General features: G+C 41.5%; 2 protein-coding genes across 5 annotated transcripts in view; one reads left to right on the top strand and one right to left on the bottom strand.

Moving 5' to 3' along the window:
• The window catches only part of DROSHA (drosha ribonuclease III), a 70,849-nt gene extending 59,303 nt beyond the window's left edge, over positions 1 to 11,546 (bottom strand). For all 3 annotated transcript variants that reach the window (XR_009742666.1, XR_009742665.1, XM_061449275.1), the window contains exons 1-6: positions 11,423 to 11,546; positions 8,411 to 9,268; positions 6,267 to 6,359; positions 5,056 to 5,287; positions 3,970 to 4,111; positions 1,134 to 1,288 (exon numbers count right to left, since the gene is read on the bottom strand). Coding sequence is in view for 1 of the 3 variants with exons in the window: in XM_061449275.1 (XP_061305259.1) it covers positions 1,134 to 1,288; positions 3,970 to 4,111; positions 5,056 to 5,287; positions 6,267 to 6,359; positions 8,411 to 9,261 (1,473 nt within the window). In the remaining 2 variants the exon portion in view is untranslated. The remainder of the gene's footprint in view (positions 1 to 1,133; positions 1,289 to 3,969; positions 4,112 to 5,055; positions 5,288 to 6,266; positions 6,360 to 8,410; positions 9,269 to 11,422) is intronic.
• A 9-nt stretch (positions 11,547 to 11,555) lies between these two features.
• The window catches only part of CUNH5orf22 (chromosome unknown C5orf22 homolog), a 49,692-nt gene continuing 39,031 nt past the window's right edge, over positions 11,556 to 22,216 (top strand). For both annotated transcript variants that reach the window (XM_061449280.1, XM_061449279.1), the window contains exons 1-3: positions 11,556 to 11,703; positions 18,712 to 18,857; positions 20,011 to 20,160. In XM_061449280.1, the coding sequence (XP_061305264.1) occupies positions 11,617 to 11,703; positions 18,712 to 18,857; positions 20,011 to 20,160 (383 nt within the window). In that variant the 5' untranslated portion in view covers positions 11,556 to 11,616. The remainder of the gene's footprint in view (positions 11,704 to 18,711; positions 18,858 to 20,010; positions 20,161 to 22,216) is intronic.

Here is a 22,216-nt window from a genome sequence, read left to right on the forward strand (position 1 = left end):
AAAGCATTTTGGCATACCAGATAAATATCTAGGATAACTTTGAATGCTTTCAAATAAAACCTACTCAGAAGTAGTACAGCACTGATAAGCTCACCATGTTCAGATTTCATTCCCATTGAGAAAGATGAAGAGTCAATCTCAAGGAAGTTTTGGGAAAGAAAGTTTTTCAGTAGGAAACTCATAAACCACGCATTCTTGAAACTACTCATCCTACAGTTATTCCACTTCTTTTTATTTAGCTAATATTCTTGACTAGAACATTACTTTGAAGTGTGCCCAAGAGCTACACATTTTTTTCAGTTAAATATCTAAGCAGTTCATTTATTTTGCTTTCCATATAAATAAAAACAGCTAGCAGTGCTCAAAGTATTATTTTTTTTAACTAGAAGGATAAATATGAGTCTGTAATAGAATATTCAACAGACCTTTGAATTACCACAGTGGCAATAAGCATCGCAGTATCTTTTCGCATTATGATTTGTTGCATGCTAAACTCATGCATCAAACAAAATGCCAGAAAAATAAATTTACTGAGATGCCATGTGACAATGAGTTAAAATTTTTAAGAAAGATGAAGATGGCAAATTTGCAAACAAAAACTAGTCTTCTGTGCAATGTATACATTCAAAACAGCACTTCATGAGCTTAGCAATTACATTTAATGAAAACTATAATCTCCATGCAATTACAAAAGAACCACTAGACAAGAAATTGGAAGCATTAACTGCATATTTAAAACATTATTTATCATTATGAGCTGAGAGCTTTTCGGTGGAAAATTTGTAAAGGAGGTAAACATGTTGTGTTTGCTTCATCCCAGAGTTCATCTGTGTACCTTTATTTCAGGGCTATGAGGACAGCATTAGTACACTGTTAGCAATTCAGGTTTTATTAACACTGTCAGACATGATTCCAGCGCAATAATCCCCAGGATTCATGATCTGGAACCACAGTCTTAAAATCAAAAAGCAAAGTGCTTTGAAGAAGAAGATCAGAGAGAAAAGGGAAAAGGGGGGTAAAAAAATGCATACTGAAATAGATGTCACTCAGCATGTTTGACAACAATGCAGTATTTTCAGTCTTCAGGGGAAAATGACTTACAAGTACACAGTACTTTTTTCCTCTCACTATACCTGTCCTGGATCATTGTACCACAGTTCTTCATGGAGACGATCAGGGTGTGCTTTTTTACGCTTAATTTCTCCAATGACGTCAAAAACATCTGAATCTGAACTGCTAGAACAGCTGCTGTCATCTTCAGAGTCACAGTCTGACTCACTGGAGCTTTCTAATTCACACAGGAAAAATAAAGTCAGCTGAAAAACACCAGCAGGCACTCTCTTTTCCAATAGTAATTCATTCTCTAACATGACATAGCTAACTGTGGCATTCTGAAAGTTACTAAAAAAAGGAGGGACAGTAATTGTAATTTTAATTAAAAATGACAGCAAATGCTATGGATATTAAATGCTCATAACAACTGCACCACCTGTTTGCACACATGAGAGAAGAATACACATAATGTCATTAGCATGACTGAACAGAACCTCTTAATAGTCAGTTGTTTGCTATGAGCAAAGTTCTTATATGTAGTTTCATTTTACCTAAAAATGCTCCTGCCTGTTGCAAGGTACTGTCTTGTTTTGAAACAGCACATACGTACAGATTATAGAACATGTACTGTTAGACTCATTTTTCAAAATCAGTTATTTCTAATAAATCCATTATCACATATTAGAAATCAGAAATTAGAAATTAGAAAAAAAAAAAAACAACAAAACCAACAACCAAACTTTACCTACTAGCTGACTTGAAGTCAGTCACAAGATTTTCGGAAGCCTTGTTCTTTGAGTTTTCCTCCCTACTTACTTTTTTTTTAAAGATATTTTTCTTTGTATTAACTGAAGGAACAGGTGGTCTTAAACTGGTTAAAATGTCTCTTTTGTGGTATTATCAAAGTAGTAAGTGTCTGGACTTAAAAAAGAACACCCAGACCCTGACCTCACATATCTCTAACCTCCTGTGCTACATACAAGTGACTCCCTTTCTTACGCATGTAATGTCACTCATTTCCATGGATTCCCCTCAGCTCCAATTTAAATGCCTTCATAGCCATGACATATACCATGATGCAACTAAGGTTTATTTCTGGAAGGGAGCAACATTTCTTCCGTTTTTAAGTTTTGACTTAAGAGGGAAAAAAAGCACTGTTCTCTTAAGTTTTGACTTAAAAGAAAAAAACTGCCAGTGCTTTGAAATACTGTGAAATTATGGTTAAAAATATGTGTATTTATTGAATACAAGAGAAGGAGAGAGACAATGAGAGAACATTACTAGTAAAATGTTTCTTTTTTTTTTTTAAATAAATCAAGATATATTTTATACAGTCCATAATTCAGCCTAAAGTGTTATTAAAATACACACTTGGCTTGGCACTATGGTTTACATAGGTCATATATGCTCAGTTGAAATCAAGTTTCATCTAGATGTGCTACAAATGTTCACAAACACTTGAGTCTTAAAAGCTCTCTGATAACCATTAATCGGTTATACAAGTCTAATTTTAGGTGCAAAAGGAGTGTGGGACCTATGACAGTCAGCTGGAGTTCTGAAAAAACAGTCCAGAACTGCTGGATTTCATGCATTGAAATCAGCTTTTCATGATATAAAAGTGCTCTTGGACTGCACTGCTATCTCACTACAATACACAATTATGGCTAACAAAGGCAGAACAGAGACAGAATTTACTTAAATACAAAATAAGACAAGCTATTAGACACTATTAACTGCTAGAACCATAGCTGTAGCAGACGCTGGCACAGACACCTAGTCAGCCCAGAGGACCAATGCAGATGCAGGGCCTTTGGGTACTCCAGAAAGAGTGGCAAAAAACCCAGAGAAGTTGCTCTTGGCTCTATCATATTTTAAACTGGAGCAACAAAAAAGCTTTCTGCAGAGATCTGAGAAAGTAAAGCTTTACGCCGGTATGCTGAATGTAGCAATTTTGTCCTTGCTTCACCCACGTGAAAATATACCTCTTGAAAAACCCTACAGTTAAAATTGGTAATAATTCTTGTGAATTCACATTTTATTTCACCTGTATTTATTTTTCTTTCATCTTTATTATACCTTTTTATACTGCCACCATGTAGCTGACCAAGTCATTATATACCTGCATTTTAACTTCAGAATTTTTGATATATGACTTTTAACAGTTACTAACATGAGATGTAAGTCTGAAGCAGTTCAGCAGGCAAAAATGAAGCATAAGTGAAAAAGCAATACCAACAGAGTATCTAAATTAATGTGAAACGCCTGAGAATTTCCTGAACTAATGTTAACTGGAATGAAATAATTAAAGTGCAAAAAGAACAGCTAATGCTTCTCACAAAACAAAATCAGAAAAATAGATTTCGCTGACTTCTGAGTAGGCAAATTGTTATCAAAAAGTATGCTCTGCTAATTCAACCAGTATTTGCCCCTAAATTGATATGGCTATTAGATTTATTTCACTGCAAGAAGATACATATGGGTGGTGCTGCTTGTTACTGCACAGAGTTCATCATTTATATTGGCTGCGCAGCTCTGCTTACTAGCATCTTGTGCAGAAGTCTCAGGTTTCAAAACATAGATTATTACCACTACTCTTGCTTCATTTTTAGAAATGTAAGTCCAGGAGCTCCTGAAAGCCTCTTCTGTGCCATGCTTTGGCCTATATGATCATGCTCAGCATGTTTCATGTCATGGAAGAGACTTTAGCATAAGACAAATGCTGGATACTCTCCATTCTCCCTTATGCTTTCTGGGTAAAGAATCTAGTTGTTCTGCAGTCAGAAGCAACAATGCCATGGATGTGCAATACAAAGGAAGGATTTAAGAAACACAGATTGCCCTACCAACACACAACTGCCAAAACCAGGTTAACTACGAATTATTCCATTTGAGATCTTCATCATCATTTCTGCCTACCTAAATCTTCATCCAGCTTCGTCTTTGGTGGCTCCCACGGTGGCCTGGCTGCTTTGGCCTTTGCCTGTCGCTTTCCTAACTCATCATCAAACTTTTCATACAGATCTCGGAGCTTGCTTGTTCCTACCACAGTAGAGTCCCCCTGTTAATTAAAAAACAGAACGACAACAACAAAAAAAAAAAGATGGTGTTAAAATAGCACATGAACCAGCTTTTCACAATGAAAAGCAAGAGGGCAAAAAATTCAGATCTGTATAGTTCAGTGAAACATGGCAATACTAGTTAAGGCTCTAGTGTACCATCACATTGTCCACTGGGTGAATGAGCAGAGAAATTACTCAATTTGCTGATGCATTATCATCAAACCGTTGACCTAATGATGCAGAACTATGGGTAGGAATATTCAGTAAAGCTAAGCATTGATTTTTAACAGGTTTAGAAGAAACAAGAGACCTGTAAAAGTATTCGCAATTAAAAAGAATTTTATCAGATACATGAAACACAAAACCCAGCTCATTTTGTTGCCTGGTTTGAATTACCATGTCATTCACTCTCCATGTCATTCTCAAAAAAAACCCTAAACCAAACCAAACCACACCACAAAACCAAACAAAACCAAACAAAACAAACAGCCAAAATAAACCAATCAACCAACAAACAAACAAACCAAAAAATGCAGCTCTATCACCACACCATGTAGTTATTGTGAAGTGTTACTGTGAAGTACAAAGAATACAGACTTCCTGCTTCTGTACAAAATTTCTCCAAGGTTGTGGGAATATATGGTGCTTGAGGCACTTTTACTCAAGTACAGGTGTAACAGAAAAAAAAAAACGCATCCCTCCTGGAGACAAAAAACCAGCCCTTATCCATGTACTGCTAATCTCAATGCAAACAGAAGAAACTAAAGAAAGCAGAGAATACTAATAAATAAAGCCTTTAACAGGGTTAAGGGAATAAGATGTCTGGGAGGAGAGAAGGATTAAATGACACAACACATGATCCTGCTGAAGGATTCACATTAATAAAGTAACAAATAATAAAAGAACTGTGTACAGTAATTTTAGACTTCTTTCACAAACATACCACTTGATCCATAGGATCACTGGAGTAATAGTTTTCAGAATGGGTACAGCGAACCCAGACTGGCTTAAGTAATTCCTCATCTTCCTCTTCATTTTTTTCAGATGCATTCTCCTCCGATTCTTTGTCTTTGATAGCAGCATAATTTTTCTCCTTGCTGGAGCTCTGGTTCTCAGACCACCTTTCTCTGTCTTCCTCCCATCGGGGTCTCTTTCTCTCTCTGCTTGGAGATCGGCTTAATGCGAGAAAGCAAACAAAAAAGCAAACTCTATTATTTTAACAGTGGCAATTTTCTAATGAAAAACTGCTTCAGATCAGTACATATTCCATCATATAAATTACAGCAAAATCCAATTGCCTCTTCCTCCTAACTTGCATGCAAAGAGTACAGTACTTTGTAGTTCTTACTATTAAAAAATTTACATGAAATTGAAAGTGCTTTTGTATTTTAAACCTTACTCAGGAATTAAAATGAAAAAAAAAAAGCAAAGCTATTTCAGATTAAAATTCCTACTTGCATTACAGGTGACTTTCAATTTTGTTCCAAGTTTGGAACCTTATCACAAAAAAGTAAGTCACATCACGCTCAACTAAAAGTTATAATACAAAGAAAGTTTCATATATAGCCCACAAACTATCCGCATGATAAAAGAGGGTTTTATTAGAAGAATTATACAGAAGCCAAACTGCTTGTGTTACTCTAGCTCTGGCACTCCTTTGAAACACACAACCTGTGATATTCCTTATGTACTGCAAGAGTACTGTTTTTAAAAGTTGAATGTAGGAAAACTACTAAACTACTTTTATTTTTTTGATCTCCTCTGTCTACATAGCCAATAATGTTGCACTGTTTTCAACTACCCAGGATTCAGAAAGAAATGAGCATCAATATAAGAAAAGATCCTAAAAGATGAGCTAAACATAGAACGACTTTAAATAATCTTGGCACTTTACAGACTGGAAGCAGATGTAAGAAGAAGTTTTTAGGACACAGCAGTGAAGCCCCCTCTCCAGAGATGAATCCTGGTTTTAACTGTGCAAGGTCTTGAGACAATTGACATTTGCATGTATACGCAGATGGCTATATATTTAAGACACTCATCTTTTCTGAGTTTCAAAGCAGGCACAAATACACATGTAGAAAACACAAAAACCCACATGCATGGATGCACAGAGCCTCAAATACATTAAAGACTGAATGTAAGCTTTGTTACCTTCCTGCTCTCTTGTAATCTTTTTTGTAGGATCTGTCCGGTGATGTTGATCTTCTGCTGTCACGGTGCCTATGCCGCTCTCTCTCCCTCTCCCTTGGAGTTCAAAAAATAAGTTAAATACGTAAACTGGCATTTCATATATTCCATACCTGAAAGGAGCACAGAAGTAGGCTGAGACTGTTACTCAAAATAACACACAAGACGTTCTGAATGCTGACCTTCACAAAATTTGTAAAAGATAGACACCTAGCTCCTCCACCTTTGTCATAAAGCCATCTATCTCAATACAAGGGTTAATTCATACCATACAGAGGTACCTTTTATAAATTCACCACAAGACTTGCTGACATTCTTCCTTTTCTCCTGTTACAAATGGCAAAGGCTAAGATTATTCTATCTTTAACCATTCTTCATGCCTCAAGAAGGAAAAGAAAACCTATTCCACGCACAATTGCTCTGTAAGCACAGCAGTCACTCAAGTGTTTCAGGCAAGCCATCTCTTCCTGACAGCCACCTCAAGTACACACAAAAACCTGACAGACACAGAAATCCTGCCACATGCTGAAACTATGAATCTCATCTACAAGACTCAACTTTCAGGTAGACACAGAGAACCTGACCACTTAAATTTCTGGGTCAGAAGACCTTTAAATTAATTGAAGGCTTAGGGAAGAATGACTGGAAAGCTGCCCAGTGGAGAAGGACCTGGGGGTGTTGGTTGACAGCCACCTGAACACGAGCCTGCAGTGTGCCCAGGCAGCCAAGAAGACCAATGGCATTCTGGCGTGTACCAGAAATAGTGTGGCCAGCAGGACTAGGGAAGTGATCCTTCCTTTGTAGTCCAATGTCATGATTTAACCTCAGTCAGCAACTAAGCATTATATAGCTGCTTGCTCAAAAGCCCTCAGTGTGATGGGAAAGAGAATCAAAAGAATCAAATTGAGAAAACGTATGCCTTGAGATAAAGACAGTTTAGTAAGATAGAAAAGGAAGAAGATAATAATGATAACGATAAGAAAATAATTATAATATAAAAAACAAGTGATGTATAAGGCAATTACTCACCACTCACTGACGGATAACCAGCCAGTTCCCCAGAAGTGGCACCCAGCCAGATTTGCCCCTAGTTTATATACTGAGTATGACATGATATGATATGAAATATTCCTTTGGTCAGTTGGGGTCAGGTGTCCCAGCTGCTTCTCCTCCCAACATTTTGTGCGCCCCCCAGCCTTCTCACTTCATGTGAGAAGCAGAAAAGTCCTTGACTTAGTATAAACTCTGCTTAGCAACAGCTAAATCATCAACATGCTATCAACATTATTCTCATTTTAAATCCAAAACACAGCACTATGCCAGTTACTAGGAAGATAATTAACTCTACCCCAGCCAAAACCAGGACATCAGCACTGGTGAGGCCACACTTTGAATACTGTGTTCACTTTTGGGCCTCTCACAGTAAGAAAGACATTTAGGTGCTGGAGCAGGTTCAGAGAAGGGCAACAAAGCTAGCGAAGGGTCTGGAGAACACGTCTTATGAGGAACTGCTGAGGGAACAGGGGTTGGTCAGCCTGGAGAAAAGAAGGCTCAGGAGAGACCTTATTGCTCTCTACAAATATCTTTTGGAAATCAAAGTAAAAATTACTGAATATGAGGTCTGGGATTTTGTTTTTGTTTGTTTGGAGGGGTTTGTTTATTCGTTTTTGAAATACAGCTGTGTAAGGTTCTGCAATTAAATCTTTGCATATCTAAATCAAAGTGGCTTCATTTCCACATACACTGTGTGTGAATTAGTGTTCCATACATGACATGAGAAAGCTCAGTTTCCTAATAAAAGCATGTGATCCGGGCGCCCTGGTAAGTATGTAAATACATACCTTTCCAGTATCTTTTTGAATATTCTGGCCTACATCACTAGATGCCCAAAAAAAGGGCAACAAATCTGCCAGCTCACAAAGGTGAGGCAGAAGCATCATACCTAAAAGGCACCAAAACAGTAGCTCTTTCCATGACATCCAAATATTGGCAACCTCCCCAGCTAGAGGGGAAAACAAGGGTGATAGAAGAACATTGCATTGATGCCATACTACTATGGGACAATGATGACAGCTCTCTCTCTGCAAGCAGAAAATACCCCAAGTTACCTGTTACGCTCATAACTTCTGTGATGAGGTGATATCCTTCCTCTGTCATAATCTGTTCGGTGCCGACTGCTTTCCTGCCTCCTCCTATCTGGACTCCGTCCGCGATCCCGACGATCCCCATGGTTAGTGGACCGATGCCTGTCACCATGTATGTGACTGTGCTCACGATGTCTGTGCTCATCGTAGTGTTTGCTCCTGTCTGGAGACCGTCGATCGCTTTGCGACTTCTCTCCCTGGTACTGACCCGTGTGCCGAAAATGAGTGCTGCCACCACTGTTGTTGGTAGTGCTGTTCTGAAAGGAGCCAGAGTTGTGCTGGTAGCTGTTGAAATTTGGTGGTGGGAATGACTGCTGCGAATACCCTGTGGAGTATACAGGCTGGTAGTTGACCTGCTGTGGTATGACTGGTGGAGGGGGAGGATGCGGTACTGTGGGTGGAGGCATCATGTAAGGAAAGGTGTTTTGCCCAGCAGGAGTTCCTGGCACAGGAGTATTGCTAGGATTTGGCACTGGTGGAGGAGCAGGAGGGAAGCACGGAGGCACCGGGAAGCTCTGCCTCATCTGGTGGTTTGGAAATGGTGGCCTCATGGGACACTGGCTGATGGGATTTTGTGTGGAAGGGGGCACTGGAGGAGGATAGGGCACAAAGTCTGGCCTGGGAGGCATGTAACCAGTGGCTGGAGGGTTTGAATAGGTTGTTGGAGGGGCAGTTTGCTGGTCATACTGGTATTGTACGGAGGGCTGCTGTGGGTGAAGCTGCCGTAGGTTCTGAGGGCGGTAGGTCTGTGTTGAAGCTCTTGCTCCTGGTCCCCCCTGACCACGGGGACATCCTCGCCCGGAATGGAAAGACATGGCTCACCTTTAATGAGGAAAATAAAAGTTCAGTGCCACACAATTTTTGTAGAATGTCCTTAATGCATTTGCAAGAACTACTCCAGGGGGGCTGAAATGACAGCTCCTGCCGCTTCCTTTAACAGAAGCGGTGAACAACGTCCACTGATTTTCACTGGGAGCTTTGCGCTACTCAGACCTCTAGTGAAGGTCATACATGTCCCTTTGATTCCTTTAAGCCTCTAAGCCATGAAAGCACCCTACTGTCTTTAATCCAGAACCCAAACTGGAGCATGCTCTATCACTTGGGGCAAAACTAGATGCTTTTGATATAAAGCCTTCAGGCACCCCACACCAAAGAAACCACTCATTTTAACAAATGCTATTGTCACCCAAAGCCCTGAAATAAGGAGTCCTTTCTGGAACAGATTCTACACTTCAGACAGAATGACTTTACTAACACCTCATTGCAAGTTACCTGGTCCAACAAATCTTGTAAAGTTTAAATGAGATAATAGCAATCTACATTCACAATTGAGATCCAATTTAGCAAAGGAGTGAATTCTACAGATATTTCAAAGTATTTTATACTAGGTAGGTATATTTTTGTGGAATGAGAATCTTAGAGGTTACAGAAATAAAAATTATGTAGACTGTGCTGCTACTTCAATTCCACTGAAATACATAGCTCCGAAAAAGTCCCTCAGCTGCCTGTTTGGTCCTGTTACCTTTCCAGCAAGTGCCACTGCTTCAACTAGGCTTAAGTCTTGCTCAAAACTATACATGTCTTTATTGCATTGTATTTATGTTTATAAATGAAAACCACTGTGCTTCATTAAAGTTAAAAGTTAATTTTTTAATTACAATGTTAGGTTTCAAAAATTAAATTAAGAAATCATTCATGGTGTCTTGGCTGGAATGGAGGAAGAGGAAAAAAAAAAAGTTAAGTAGTCACAGAAGTCAAATCCTGTTTTAAGGGGGAGGAAGAGAAGGAGAAAGATCTGGAAAGATCACCAGATAAAGTCTCACTTTTACTGAGGCTTTGCTGATGCTAAAGTGCACATACAGATTATTCTCCTGCCTGCTACCATGCAACACAGCCCAACCAGATTGCTCAGAGCAGTACTTTCAGCTGCATTTCTGTGCCACTGCTGCAAAAGATGGAGCTTGCTGAGAGAGAGCAGACAACTTCTGGAACCAGAGGAAGAAAGGAAAAGAGATGAAGGGGCGAAAGGACTGACATCAAGAAGCAGGAACCAAGAGGACCTACGTCTCTCAGACACACACAGCTCAGTGGAAGCCACTGGAATTGGTGGCAGTGACATTCATTCCCTCTCCAGAACAACCAAAGGCCAAAGTAAGTGAGAATACAAAGTTTTTAGGAGGTAGGAGCCACAATGGTAAAAAGCCACTTGCTCCTTCCAGTCAGTCTGTGCCTTCTCTGTACCTGCAAACCTTGCAAAGGCTCTCAAAAAGAAACAACAAGGGGTAGAGGGGAATGTATTGCCATTATTTTGGCTGGCAACTGTTATTATTAATCCTAATTAAAAACAAACAAACAAACAAACAAAAAAGCTATATGGAATGACTATAAACACCCCAATTATTTTAAAGTTCCCTCCGCTGCAAACTTTGGTCACATCTGGTTTTCAGTTAAATTTAAGGAAATTCAAAAACACTGGAAAGGACAAACACAGGAGAAGAAATGTATTATGATGGTGGAAGCCGCCACACAAAGTAACACAGGTTCCTTATAAAAGGCCTCATCCAACCACTGCCTCCCAGCAGTCTATAACTGCCTCCAACAGCCACCGAAGGATCTAGGTAAACAGAGCGGAGACAAACCCGGAGATGACACCGGCACCCGCCCGGGCTCTGCCTTCCCGCCGCACGGCTCCATTCTCCACACGGAGAAGGCTCCTCACCCGCAGGCCAGCCAGGCAGCCGCCACGCGGTGCGCTGCGGGCAGCGGCCGCCTGGGCCCCGCCACCCTGACCCTCTCCAACACCTAGCAGCCAGCTAGCATCAACACCGCCGCGGGGCCTCCCCCCCAGAACCTTCCCCCCCGCGCTAGCACAAGGGCCCCCGCGCCGCGCGGGGAACCGCGGCACCGCGGGGAAAGAGGAGCCCCGACCCGCCCCCCTCCCCCCTCCCCGCAGGTAGCCAGGCACGCCGAGCCCACCTGGCGCCCCGCCAGCGAGGCCACCGGGCCTGCAGCGCCTCGGCTTCCGGAACAGGAAGGTTGTGGGAGGGGTCTCCAGGCGGAAGTACCACCCGCCGGGAGGGAGGAAAGGAAGGAGGGTGAGAGTGGGGCGTGAAACCTAGGCCTCGCCAAATCCGGCCCGTCGCCGCCGCGACATGAACGGCGGGTGACCGATGGCCGGCAGCGGGGCCGGGCCCCAAGGGGGCTGCCTCCGGGCTTACCCGGCTCTGCCCGTGTGGGTGGTGGAGGACCACCAGGACGTGAGTGCCTGGCGCTTGGCGGTGGGACTGGGCGGCGGAACGAGGCGTCCCTCGGGGGCTGTGTAGGGAGTAACTTCGTTTCTTTCTTTCTTTTCTTTCTGTGCGGCATGGAGGCTTAGTCTGGTAGGTGAAAGCGAAGGGAAGTGTCCGGTGGATTGCTCCCCTGTACTCTGCCAGCAGCCTCTTCCTGCCATGTAGCCAGGTTTTCCCGGCTCGGGACTCTTCTTTAGGAACAAGAACAGTCCCCTCCTCCACAGCCGTGCACAGACCTTAAAACTGCGTTCGCTGTCACTGCTGAAACATAAATGAAGTTCAGTGCCCACCTGACCTGAGTTCCTTCCCGGGTTCAGCTAATTAATCCCATTAAGGGATTTTTTGCATCTTTTTAAGGGATTATTACTGACTTTTTATGTTTTTAATCATTAGTCTTTGGACTGTGATTGCTGTAGTTAAAAGGAAATAATGCCTATATTGAACTGCTCTTAAAATTAGCTGGGCATTAGTGCAGTACTTGGAAACTCAGCTCTTCAGTATGTGACATGTTGACAGCAAATTAGTAAATACAGTCATATCCTAACAAGCAGATTGATTGCTACTTGATGAAAAATTTTAAATTTGAAACTTTTTTAGTTAAGTCATTTAAGAGGGGAGCAAAGAAGGAATTGCTTTTGAACTGCTGTTTTTGTTTCCCCATGTGATTCGTTTATAGGCATACGCTGAGGCCTTAGTCCTAAGTAAGCAGATTCTGAACTAGATTCTTCGCAAACAGAAAATTTCAGTGTAAAAAAACTTTATTAAAGAAATTTAAAATAATGTACTGAATTTGCAAGTAAGTAGCTTAATGCAGATGATTGTTGCTAAGACTTGGCAAAACATATGATGCTGTGATAGCTGATTTTTCATGGTAACCAAGGACTTAAGGAGTGTTACTGTGGCAGGAATACTGAGATAATGACTACTAATGATCCTTCTTTGTTTTACTGTCTACTAATGTTTTCAATTAGCTTCAAGTCTGCTCATACTAAATGTATACACTGTTTTCAGTATAAGTATGTCTGTCTTGCATAAAACATAAATGGCTGTTCATCTCAAACTGTAAGAACTTGACAAAAACTTCATATAGTCACTTGCTGACACTGGTGTTCCTTTTCTCCAAAAGAAATCCCATGGCTGCGTTTGCCTTTACCCGAAGCAGGAATAACCCAGACTGTCTTCCCCAGCCAATGCTTTATGTGCACCACAGGAACTTTATCCCCTTCTACAGTATGTAAAAGTTCTGACTGGGGTGGGCTAGCCCTGTTGGCAGATCCTCTGGTGTTGACTGACCAGGTGGCTTTTGGTAAATGTGTATCCCAGTGTTTGAAAGTTCCCCTACCCATTGCTCTCAGTGTAGTTTTTAACAGCCCATTGTACTGTTCGATTTTCCCGGAGACTGGTGCATGGTAAGGGACATGATATACCCACTCAGTGCCATGCTCTTTGGCCCAAGTGTCTATAAGGTTGTTCCGGAAATGAGTCCTGTTGTCTGACTCAGTTCTTTCTGGGGTCTGTGGTACTGTTTTACCACAAGATGTGTTTCTCGAGGCCCAGCATAATGTTCTGGGCAGTGGCATGAGAGCATAAGTTTCCAGCCATCCAGTGGTTGCTTCCACCATGGTAAGCACATGGCACTTGCCTTGGTGTGTTGGTGGGAGTGTGATATAAGCAAGCTGCCAGGCCTCCCCATATCTGTACTTCAGCCATCCTCCATACTAAAGAGGCTTTAACTGCTTGGCTTGCTTAATTGCAGCACGTTTTGCATTTGTGGATAACCTGGGCAATAGTGTCCATGGTCAAGTCTACCCCTCAATCACAAACCCGTCTGTACATTGCATCTCTGCCTTGATGGCCTGAGGTGTCATGGGCGTGTCAGGCTATATCAAATTTACCTTTATGTTGCCAATCTAAGTCTATATGAGCCACTTCAATCTTAGTAGCTTTATCCACTTGTTGGTTGGTTCTGGTGTTCCTCAGTGGCCCAACTCTTGGGTACATGAGCATCTACATGACGGACCTTCACCACCAGATTCTGCACCCAGGCAGCGATATCTTGCCACAATGCAGCAGCCCAGATGGGTTTACTTCTGAGCTGCCAATTGCTTTGCTTCTGTTGCTGCAACCACCCCACAGGGCATTTACCACCATCCATGAGTCAGTGTAAAGTACTGGCCGTTTTTCTCGTTCAGCAATGTTCAAGGCCAGCTGGATGGCCTCTGTAAAATTACTCGATTCACCCTCTCCTTCAGCAGTGTCTGCAGCTTATTGTAGGGGACTCCATACAGCTGCCTTTCATCTCTGATGCTTTCACACAATATGGCGGGACCCATCAAGCATATTGCTTCTCACTGTCCTGGAGTTTATTGTACAGTGGGGCTTCCTCAGCACGTGTCACTTTTTCCTCTGGTGACATTCCAAAATCTTTGCACTCTGGCCACTCCTTGATGACTTCTACAATGCCTGGATTACTGGGGTTTCATATTCAAGCTCATAGTGTAATTAGTGTAGCCCACTTACTGTATGTAGCATGGGTTGCATGATGTGTAGAGGAGACCCTGCCTTTGAAAAACCAGCCCAGCACAGGTAACTGGGGTGCCAGGAGAAGCTGTGCCGATCACTTCCGAAGCAGCTCGAACCCTTTCATAGGCTGCCAGTATCTCTTTTTCAGTTGGGGTATAGCTGGCCTCAGATCTTCTGTATCCCCCACTCCAAAAGCCGAGGGGTTGACCTCAAGTCTCCCTTGGAGCGTTCAGCCAGAGGCTCCAGGTAGGACCATTCTCTTCAGCTGTGGTGTAGAACACATTTTTCATGTCTTCCCTGCTCCGGAGTGGTCCAAGGGCTACTGCAGGGCCAATCTCTTGTTTAATTTGTTCAAAGGCTTGTTGTTCCTTGGGGCCCCATTTGAAATCATTCTTTTGGGTCACGTGAGGGCTTACAGTCGAACTGTAATTTGGGATGTGCATTCTCTAAAAACCACAGCACCTAAGAAAGCTCGTGTTTTCTTGTTATTAGTTGGTGGAGACATTGCTGTTATCTTGATCACATCTGCATGGAGCTGATGACGTCCATCTTGCCATTTTATTCCTAAAAACTCAATATCCTTTGCAGGTCCCTTCTTGACCTTACTCTGTTTTATGGCAAAACTGACCTTCAGAAGGATTTGGATTATTTTCCTCCCTTTCTCAAAGACTTCTTCCACTGTATCACCCCACACGATAATGTCATCAGTGTATTGCAGGTGTTCTACAGCTTGCCCCTGTTCCAGTGCAGTCTGGATCAGTCCATGGCAGATGGTAGAGCTGTGTTTCCACCTGGGGCAATCGGTTCCAAGTGTACTGGACCCCCCTCCAAGTAAAAGCGAACTGTGGTCTGCACTCTGCTGCCAAAGGAATTGAGAAAAATGCTTTGGCAATATCAATTGCGGCATACCACTTGGCTACCTTTGATTCCAGTTCATATTGAAGTTCTAGCATGTTCAGTATGGCAGCACTCAATGGTGGTGTGACTTCATTCAGGCCACGGTAGTCTACTGGTAGACTCTAGTCTCTGTTAGACTTTTGCACTGGTCATATGGGGTTATTAGATGGTGAGTGGGTTGTGCTGATCACTCCTTTGCTCTCCAATCCAGTATTCACTAGAAGAGGATCCCATCACCTATTTGGCTTCCATGCCCTCTAATTCCAGGCTACTGGTCCTGTTATTCTAACACTGGAGCAGCCAGGTGACAATGTGCTTGCCTGGACAGTGGTTGAAATCTTTTTGTGTATCTTGCAGCTCACTCAGGAATAGAGATCAGGTGGTTACCATTCATTTATGACTTATAACCCTTACTCCTCCCCACGCGTTCACTGTCTATCTTACTCTTTTGATTTTTGTGAAGGTCCTACTTCAGAGAAATCTGCCTTGTCCACTTCCTTCTACTCCCTCTTAGAAGCAGCTCATTCATTCGTTACCACATGGGCTGACTTCTTCCAGTATTTCTTCTTGTGTACAGGGGCAACTGATACTGGCACAGGTTGGTTCTTTGTTTCAGCTGCTGTGTCTGTCTTGGGGTTTGGAGTAGCTGCAGTACTTGTCCTTTTGTTATCAAATCCAGAGACCATCTCTTCTCCTTGAGGGTACTGAAGAGTGTTGAGCAGGGCTCTGTAGGCATGGGCCAGGCCCCAGCACATAGCAGTGATTTTTGTCTCTGGAATTGCTAGGGTAATAGCATCATTTTTTCAAAATGTTTTACTGTTTTTTTCTGGATTCTGCACTGGTTCAGGGGTGAAATTTCAGAACACTAGAGGTGCCCACTGTCCTAGGTACTTGCTCATACTATCCCACACACCCTGCCACTCATAACTGTCCAGTCTCTGGGCAGATCCCTGGGTGGTATTCTTAGATAGCTGTTTAACTGTAAACAAGACCTGAAACACATTTAGGAGACATAGCAATAGGAACGTGCTGGTTTGAATATCCTGAGGATATTAAAAATTGTCAGGAGTGATTGTAATTGGCGTGAGGGAGAAGGAGAAGATGGAGGAAAGTATCTCCCCTGCAGATTGACTCTCCAAGAAAAGGCGGAAGGTGTAATTATTGATAGTACCCAATAGATGGCTCCCGAAGTACGAGATTGTGGCAGTGCTAAGTACAAATACCAGATCAGTCTCAGGACCAGCAATTTAACAGTATCATAAACCAGTGTTACAAAGTGCAACCAAATTATAACCTTGCCACGGCCCCCAGAAGTGATAAAACAGCACACAAAAGGGAACATATGCAGCAATTAAAGTGTTACAGAACACAAATCTGAGAACATTCACAGCAACCCTTGAAAGAAAATAAATTGACATTGTGACCAGTGACCATTAAACTAGTATAATGAATGCTTATAACATTTTTTTTTTTTTTTTACAAGCTTTGGTCACATGTGTCATTATCTCAATGCTTCATATCCCACATTGGGCACCAAAAAGGACTGTCATGATTTAACCTGGCAGGCAGCTAAAAGCCACACAGCTGTTCACTCACTCCCACCCACAGTGGAATGAGAGAGAGAACGGGGAAAAAAAATGTAAAATTTGTGGGTTGAAATAAAGACAGCTTAATAGGACAGAAACTAAGATCAAATAATAATGATAAGAGGATTACAATATATAGGACAAGCAATGTACAATGCAGTTGCTCACTATCTGCCAACTGATGCTTAGCCAGTTCCTGAGCAGTGGCCCCTGACCAGATATTCCCCTAGTTTATATATAGAGCAGGACATCATATGGTATGGGGTATCCCTTTGGTCAGTTGGGGTCAGATGTCCCAGCTGTGTCCCTTCCCAACTTCTTGTGCACTCCCAGCCTTCTCACATGAAGTAAGAAGCAGAAACGTCTTGACAGTGTAAACACTGCTTAGCAACAACTAAAACATCAATGTGTTATCAACATTATTCTCATCCTAAATCTGAAACATAGCAGTCTAATAGCAACTTGGAAGAAGATTAACTCCATCCCAGCCAAAACCAGGACATTGGCACTGGTGAGGCCACACCTTGAATACTGTGTTCAGTTTTGGGCCCCTCACTACAAGAAAGACATTGAGTTGTTGGAGCATGTGCGAAGAAAGGCAATGAGGCTGGTGCAGGGTCTGGAGAACAAGTCTGATGAGGAGTGGCTGAGAGAACTGGGATTGTTCAGCCTGGAGAAAAGGAAACTCAAAAGACCTTGTTCTCTACCAGTACTGAAATCAGGCAGTAGCAAGGTCTCACAATCTGTGATAACAGTTACCTGAGATGAAACTACTTTTAATTGCAAAGGTTGTAGATTGTTCAGGTTACTTCCTTTTTCTGAAGAAGTTAAAGTCATGGATGAGGGAATACTTGATATTTTTTATCTTGTGTTAGCTACTATTACAGCAGTATACATATTACTGCACATGTACTGGGTAGAAGGTGGAATTTATTCCTAGACAGATGGAATACAGTCACATTTCAGCTGGCAGTCATGTTTAAAGGTATGTCCATGCAGTATGAGGGATTTGTCGTTTTAATCAGTTTTCTGCCCCCAAAAAACAACATACCTCCATTTCTGTTGTAATGTAGAGATCATGTGTAAGTTTTGTTGCCCAGTACCTTTACAGTCTTCACATTCCCTGTAATGCACAATCCTGGCTGGATTTGATCTGGCAGCTAAGGCAGTTACTGTCCTGTTGCTGTGGGAGACACTTCATGTACTGCAGTCCAGTCTAAGAGGTATCAGGAATCAGCCATCAGTTTTCACATTTTTACTACCCTACATTATTTAACTTCAGTGGTTTGCTATGCTATTGATTGATGAGTTATCTCCTGGGTTTTCACCTTTGAATGAAGACCTTCAGCATGGAATGACTTTGGGCAGTTGAGAAAAGTAGCCTCTTTATTGTAGCCACTAAGTCATGTAGGAATTAGGAATTAAGCCCTTTCTGCAAGGAGAATAGTTTTAAAGATCAGCTGAAGTTTAAATCATGGTGGGGACAGTTTTCACTCCTATATCAGTTAACTTTTAGAACATTTAGTAATGAAATGTTTGTATCTCCTCTCCACATGGTGAGGAAGCTTGATTGCATGGATAAGGCAATGCAAGAGCAATGTTCTTTAGAGGAGGAAAGGAATTCCTGGGGTTCAGTTGTAAATGAAATAAAAAAAACAACTAGGAATTGAGTTGAATGATTAGTGAGAGGAGTTACTGCAAACAAGACTTCCTATAAAGAAGGAAAGAGGGAGTAAAGTGCTGATTCTTCAGCACCTTCTTGTGTGAAACACTTGGGCTCATTATGATTACAGTTCATGAGTTTTCTTGCCACTGGAGTTGTTTCCCCTTTGTATTGTCTTCTATCGCCTCATCCCTCTAATCCAAATTCTGAAGAAATAAAAGTGGGACTGGTGTTTTTGCTGTCAAAGCTGTCACATTTTTCAGCCCACTGGTTATAATTGAAGTGTTTTTATTTGTGGTGTTTCAGGTGCTGCCTTTCATCTATCGTGCCATTGGTTCAAAGCATCTTCCTGGCAGTAACATCACCTTTGTTCATCTCGATTCCCATCCAGACCTTCTTATTCCTGTGAATATGCCTGCAGACACTGTATATGACAAAGAAGCTCTTTTTAGGTAAGTCCCAGATACTGCATCAGAGTTCCTCTGAGTCTAGTTCTTGCTGCATTTGATTTACACTGAATATTGGTATGACTGCATAGGAAATATGAACCAAAGAGGCATAAGTCAGGTTCAAGGTGTATCTTTTTCCTTTTCACTTACGTCTAAAACTTTTTTTAATTGGAAAAAGTTGTGTTTTGTGAATGCAGTCAAATGGTTACGTTGCGTATCAAGCAATTTAAGATGTATGAATTTCCTTTTTCAGTCGTTCAGTAGTATATCATGTTATTAGCCCAAGTTGTTCCTCTGGGTAACGGAAGATCACTCAGTGTATGCTTTGGCTGAAGAGCTGTAATTTAAAAATAGCCTTTCTTTCTTCACACTGAAAAATTGGCTTTGAAATTGAAATAATATATCCTATGTTGACATGGTGACTATGACTGAACAAGATTTTCTTGCTAAGATCATTAAGATCAGTATTTCTCCCTGACTTCTTAGGTAGGTAGGTAACAAGCCACAGAGTGATCCCTGCTATTGTGTTTCTCTGCTTCCATGTTAAGGTACTTTACAGCAATAACAAGGTGATGCTTGTAGGTACCTATGTCATCCTACCCATAGTCAAGATTTTGTTCTCTTTGTTGGATAAATAAAAAGTTTTGTGGGCTATATTGTACACCTGAAGAAAAAAAAAGGTTGTTGATAATGAGAAAAGATTAATCTATAGACACTAATTGACTCTTTTTAATTACTGAGATTATATTTAAATCTACTTAGATCAGTTTACAGTAAAATACTCTTAGGAGATCAGTTTGAAGTCACTAAGAATAGCATTGATGATTCTCCTTGCACTTTCCTCTGTTTGATGGATCAAGAGAAAAAGGACAACAAAGCTATGTAGTTTATAATCAAAGTGCCATACATGCTAAGAATGAAGCTGATTGCACTGCATAATCCTAACCTTTAAGAAATTGCTATAGACATTGTTGGTCTGTTTTATGAATAAAGATCTCCTTTTTCTTTCTTTGATGATGTGATCCTTACACAGGGTTCTAATTTCAGATAATTTGCGTGGGGGCTTTCAAGATATTGAAGATGTTTGTGGTGTTCTTGACCATGTTTTGCAGGGAAAGTAACTGTGTTGTTTCCTGTTTTTCTGCATTCATTACAGTGAATTAAGTATTGAGAACTGGATTATGCCTGCTGTTTATGCTGGCCATATTTCTCAGGTAGTTTGGCTTCACCCACCCTGGGCTCAGCAGATCTCAGAAGGAAAACACAATTTTTTAATTGGGAAAGATGTATCAACAACTACAATCAGGTAAATTCTCTGCTGATTTATACTAGCAATATAAAAGCTATCTCTATAGCTTTTCATAGGAGGTTTTTTTTTATAAATTCTTTGATAAAGATATAAATTTCATTTGTATTTGTGATCTCCTTAGGACCTAATGTGACTATTTGTGTGAATGGGCACAGTGAAGATGTGCCTTTCTTTTTTTTTTTTTAATAGGTAATTCTTTTTGTAGAAAGAATTCTAGCTATTCACATTTCATTCCAGCTACCCAGGTTTTAAATTAGGTCTCATTAAAGTAAATAAATCTCAGAAAGCAGTCATTTTTAAGAGAGGATTTGGGTAACAGAGGGCAGCAATTAGATCTTCCTCAGCCTTCCTTTATCAGGACAAAACAAGCCTAGTTCCCTCAGTTTCCAGCCTTCTAATAACCTTATGTCCTGGGTTCAGCAGTAGCAGTCATGTTTCTCCTTCGTGGTAGCTGGTGCAGTGCTGTGTTTTGACTTCCAGCCTGGGAACAGTGCTGGTGATACCGATGTTCTCAGTTGTTGCTAAGTGATGTTTACCCTGACCAAGGACTTTGTGAGGCTTATGCTCTGCCAGGGAGGAGGGGAAGCCGTGAGGAAACAGAGACTGGGCGCCTGACCCAGGCTAGCCAAAGAGGTATTCCATACCATAGCACGTCATGCCTGGGGTGGGGGGTAACTGGGAGTTACCCGGAAGGACATGGGCTTCCAGGTGGGACTCGTTTCTTGGTGAGTGGTATTGTATTCTCTTCCCTTGTTATTTTCTTTTACCATTGTTGTCGTTGGTGGTAGCGGTGGTGATTTGTGTTGTACATTGGTTGCTGGACTGTTCTTGTCTCAACTCGTGGGAGTTGCACTCATTCGATCCTCCTCCCCGTTCCTCCGGGAGCAGGGAAGGGGAGAGCCCCGGTGGGGGGGGGGGGGCCTCAATTGCTCTCAGCCCGGCACCACTCACTGTGAGTGAGTGAACAAGCTGTCTGGCTAGGGTTTAAACCATGACACCTTAGCAGCCCTTTGTTAGATTTTCATCTTATTGGTGTCTCTCTTGTCCTGGGGAACCAAACCTGGGCAGATTATTTCAAATGTGACCTCACCGTTGCTGAATAAGGGGAGAAATCTCTTCCCTTGACCTTTGCTTATACAATGAAATTCTGTGATTAGTCTTCATCACTGCAGGGGTGTACTGCTCACACATGCTCAAGTTGCTTTTTGCTGGGATTACCAGTTCCTGTTCTTCAGGTTTTCGCTTGTCTGTGCCAACCCTGTACTGCTGCATGTTATTCCTTCCCAGATGCAGGACCTTGTATGTATATTATTTTAACTTAATAAGAGGCTGTTCCTCTAGGCTCTCTGGGTCACTCAGGAGGCCAACCTGTCTTCTAGTGTATCAGCTACTCCCCAAGATTCAGTGCTTCCTATAAACTTCCTAAGAATACATTGCTGAGGGCATTAATGAAAATGTCAAAACAGTAACAATCCCTGGTAACTAGCTGTTGGCGAGACTTCAAACCATTGATTACCACCATGGATCTGTTGGTCCAGCCATTTTTTCACCCACCTTGTACTGCACCCAGTGAGTACATATCAAGGATTATAAACAGAGGATCATATGATAATAGATATTAAATACTTTTAAACATAAGGAAATTGTAATTTTTCAGTGCATCCATTGTTTTCTCTACCAGCTAAAACAGAATTATTGATGGGATATCCTTCTTGCTTTACCAATAAATCACAGAATGCCAAATTCTAACCTAACTCATAGTACAGTATAAAAATAAGATATAATTAAGTAAATGAGATCACTTCGATAAAACTGGCCTGAAATAAAAGGGGATACTGATACAAATGTTACAAAATTCATAATTACTTTTTACGCAATTGCGTAACATAGTAACATACTTAAGAAAACTGTTCTAAGACAAACTGTTTTTTACTGTTCAGGATCAAAACAGGCAGAGGAGTCACATTAGGGCTGTGTGGGAAAAAAATCATTTGGTCTGCTTTGATTCTGTACTCATATCCAGCTATATTCATCTAGTTCTTTTGATAAGTTT

The sequence above is a fragment of the Pezoporus flaviventris genome, unplaced genomic scaffold (assembly GCF_033815535.1).
Source record: "Pezoporus flaviventris isolate CSIRO_AGI_PZ_B2104156 unplaced genomic scaffold, CSIRO_AGI_Pfla_v1 ptg000007l, whole genome shotgun sequence".
Lineage (NCBI taxonomy): Eukaryota > Metazoa > Chordata > Aves > Psittaciformes > Psittacidae > Pezoporus > Pezoporus flaviventris.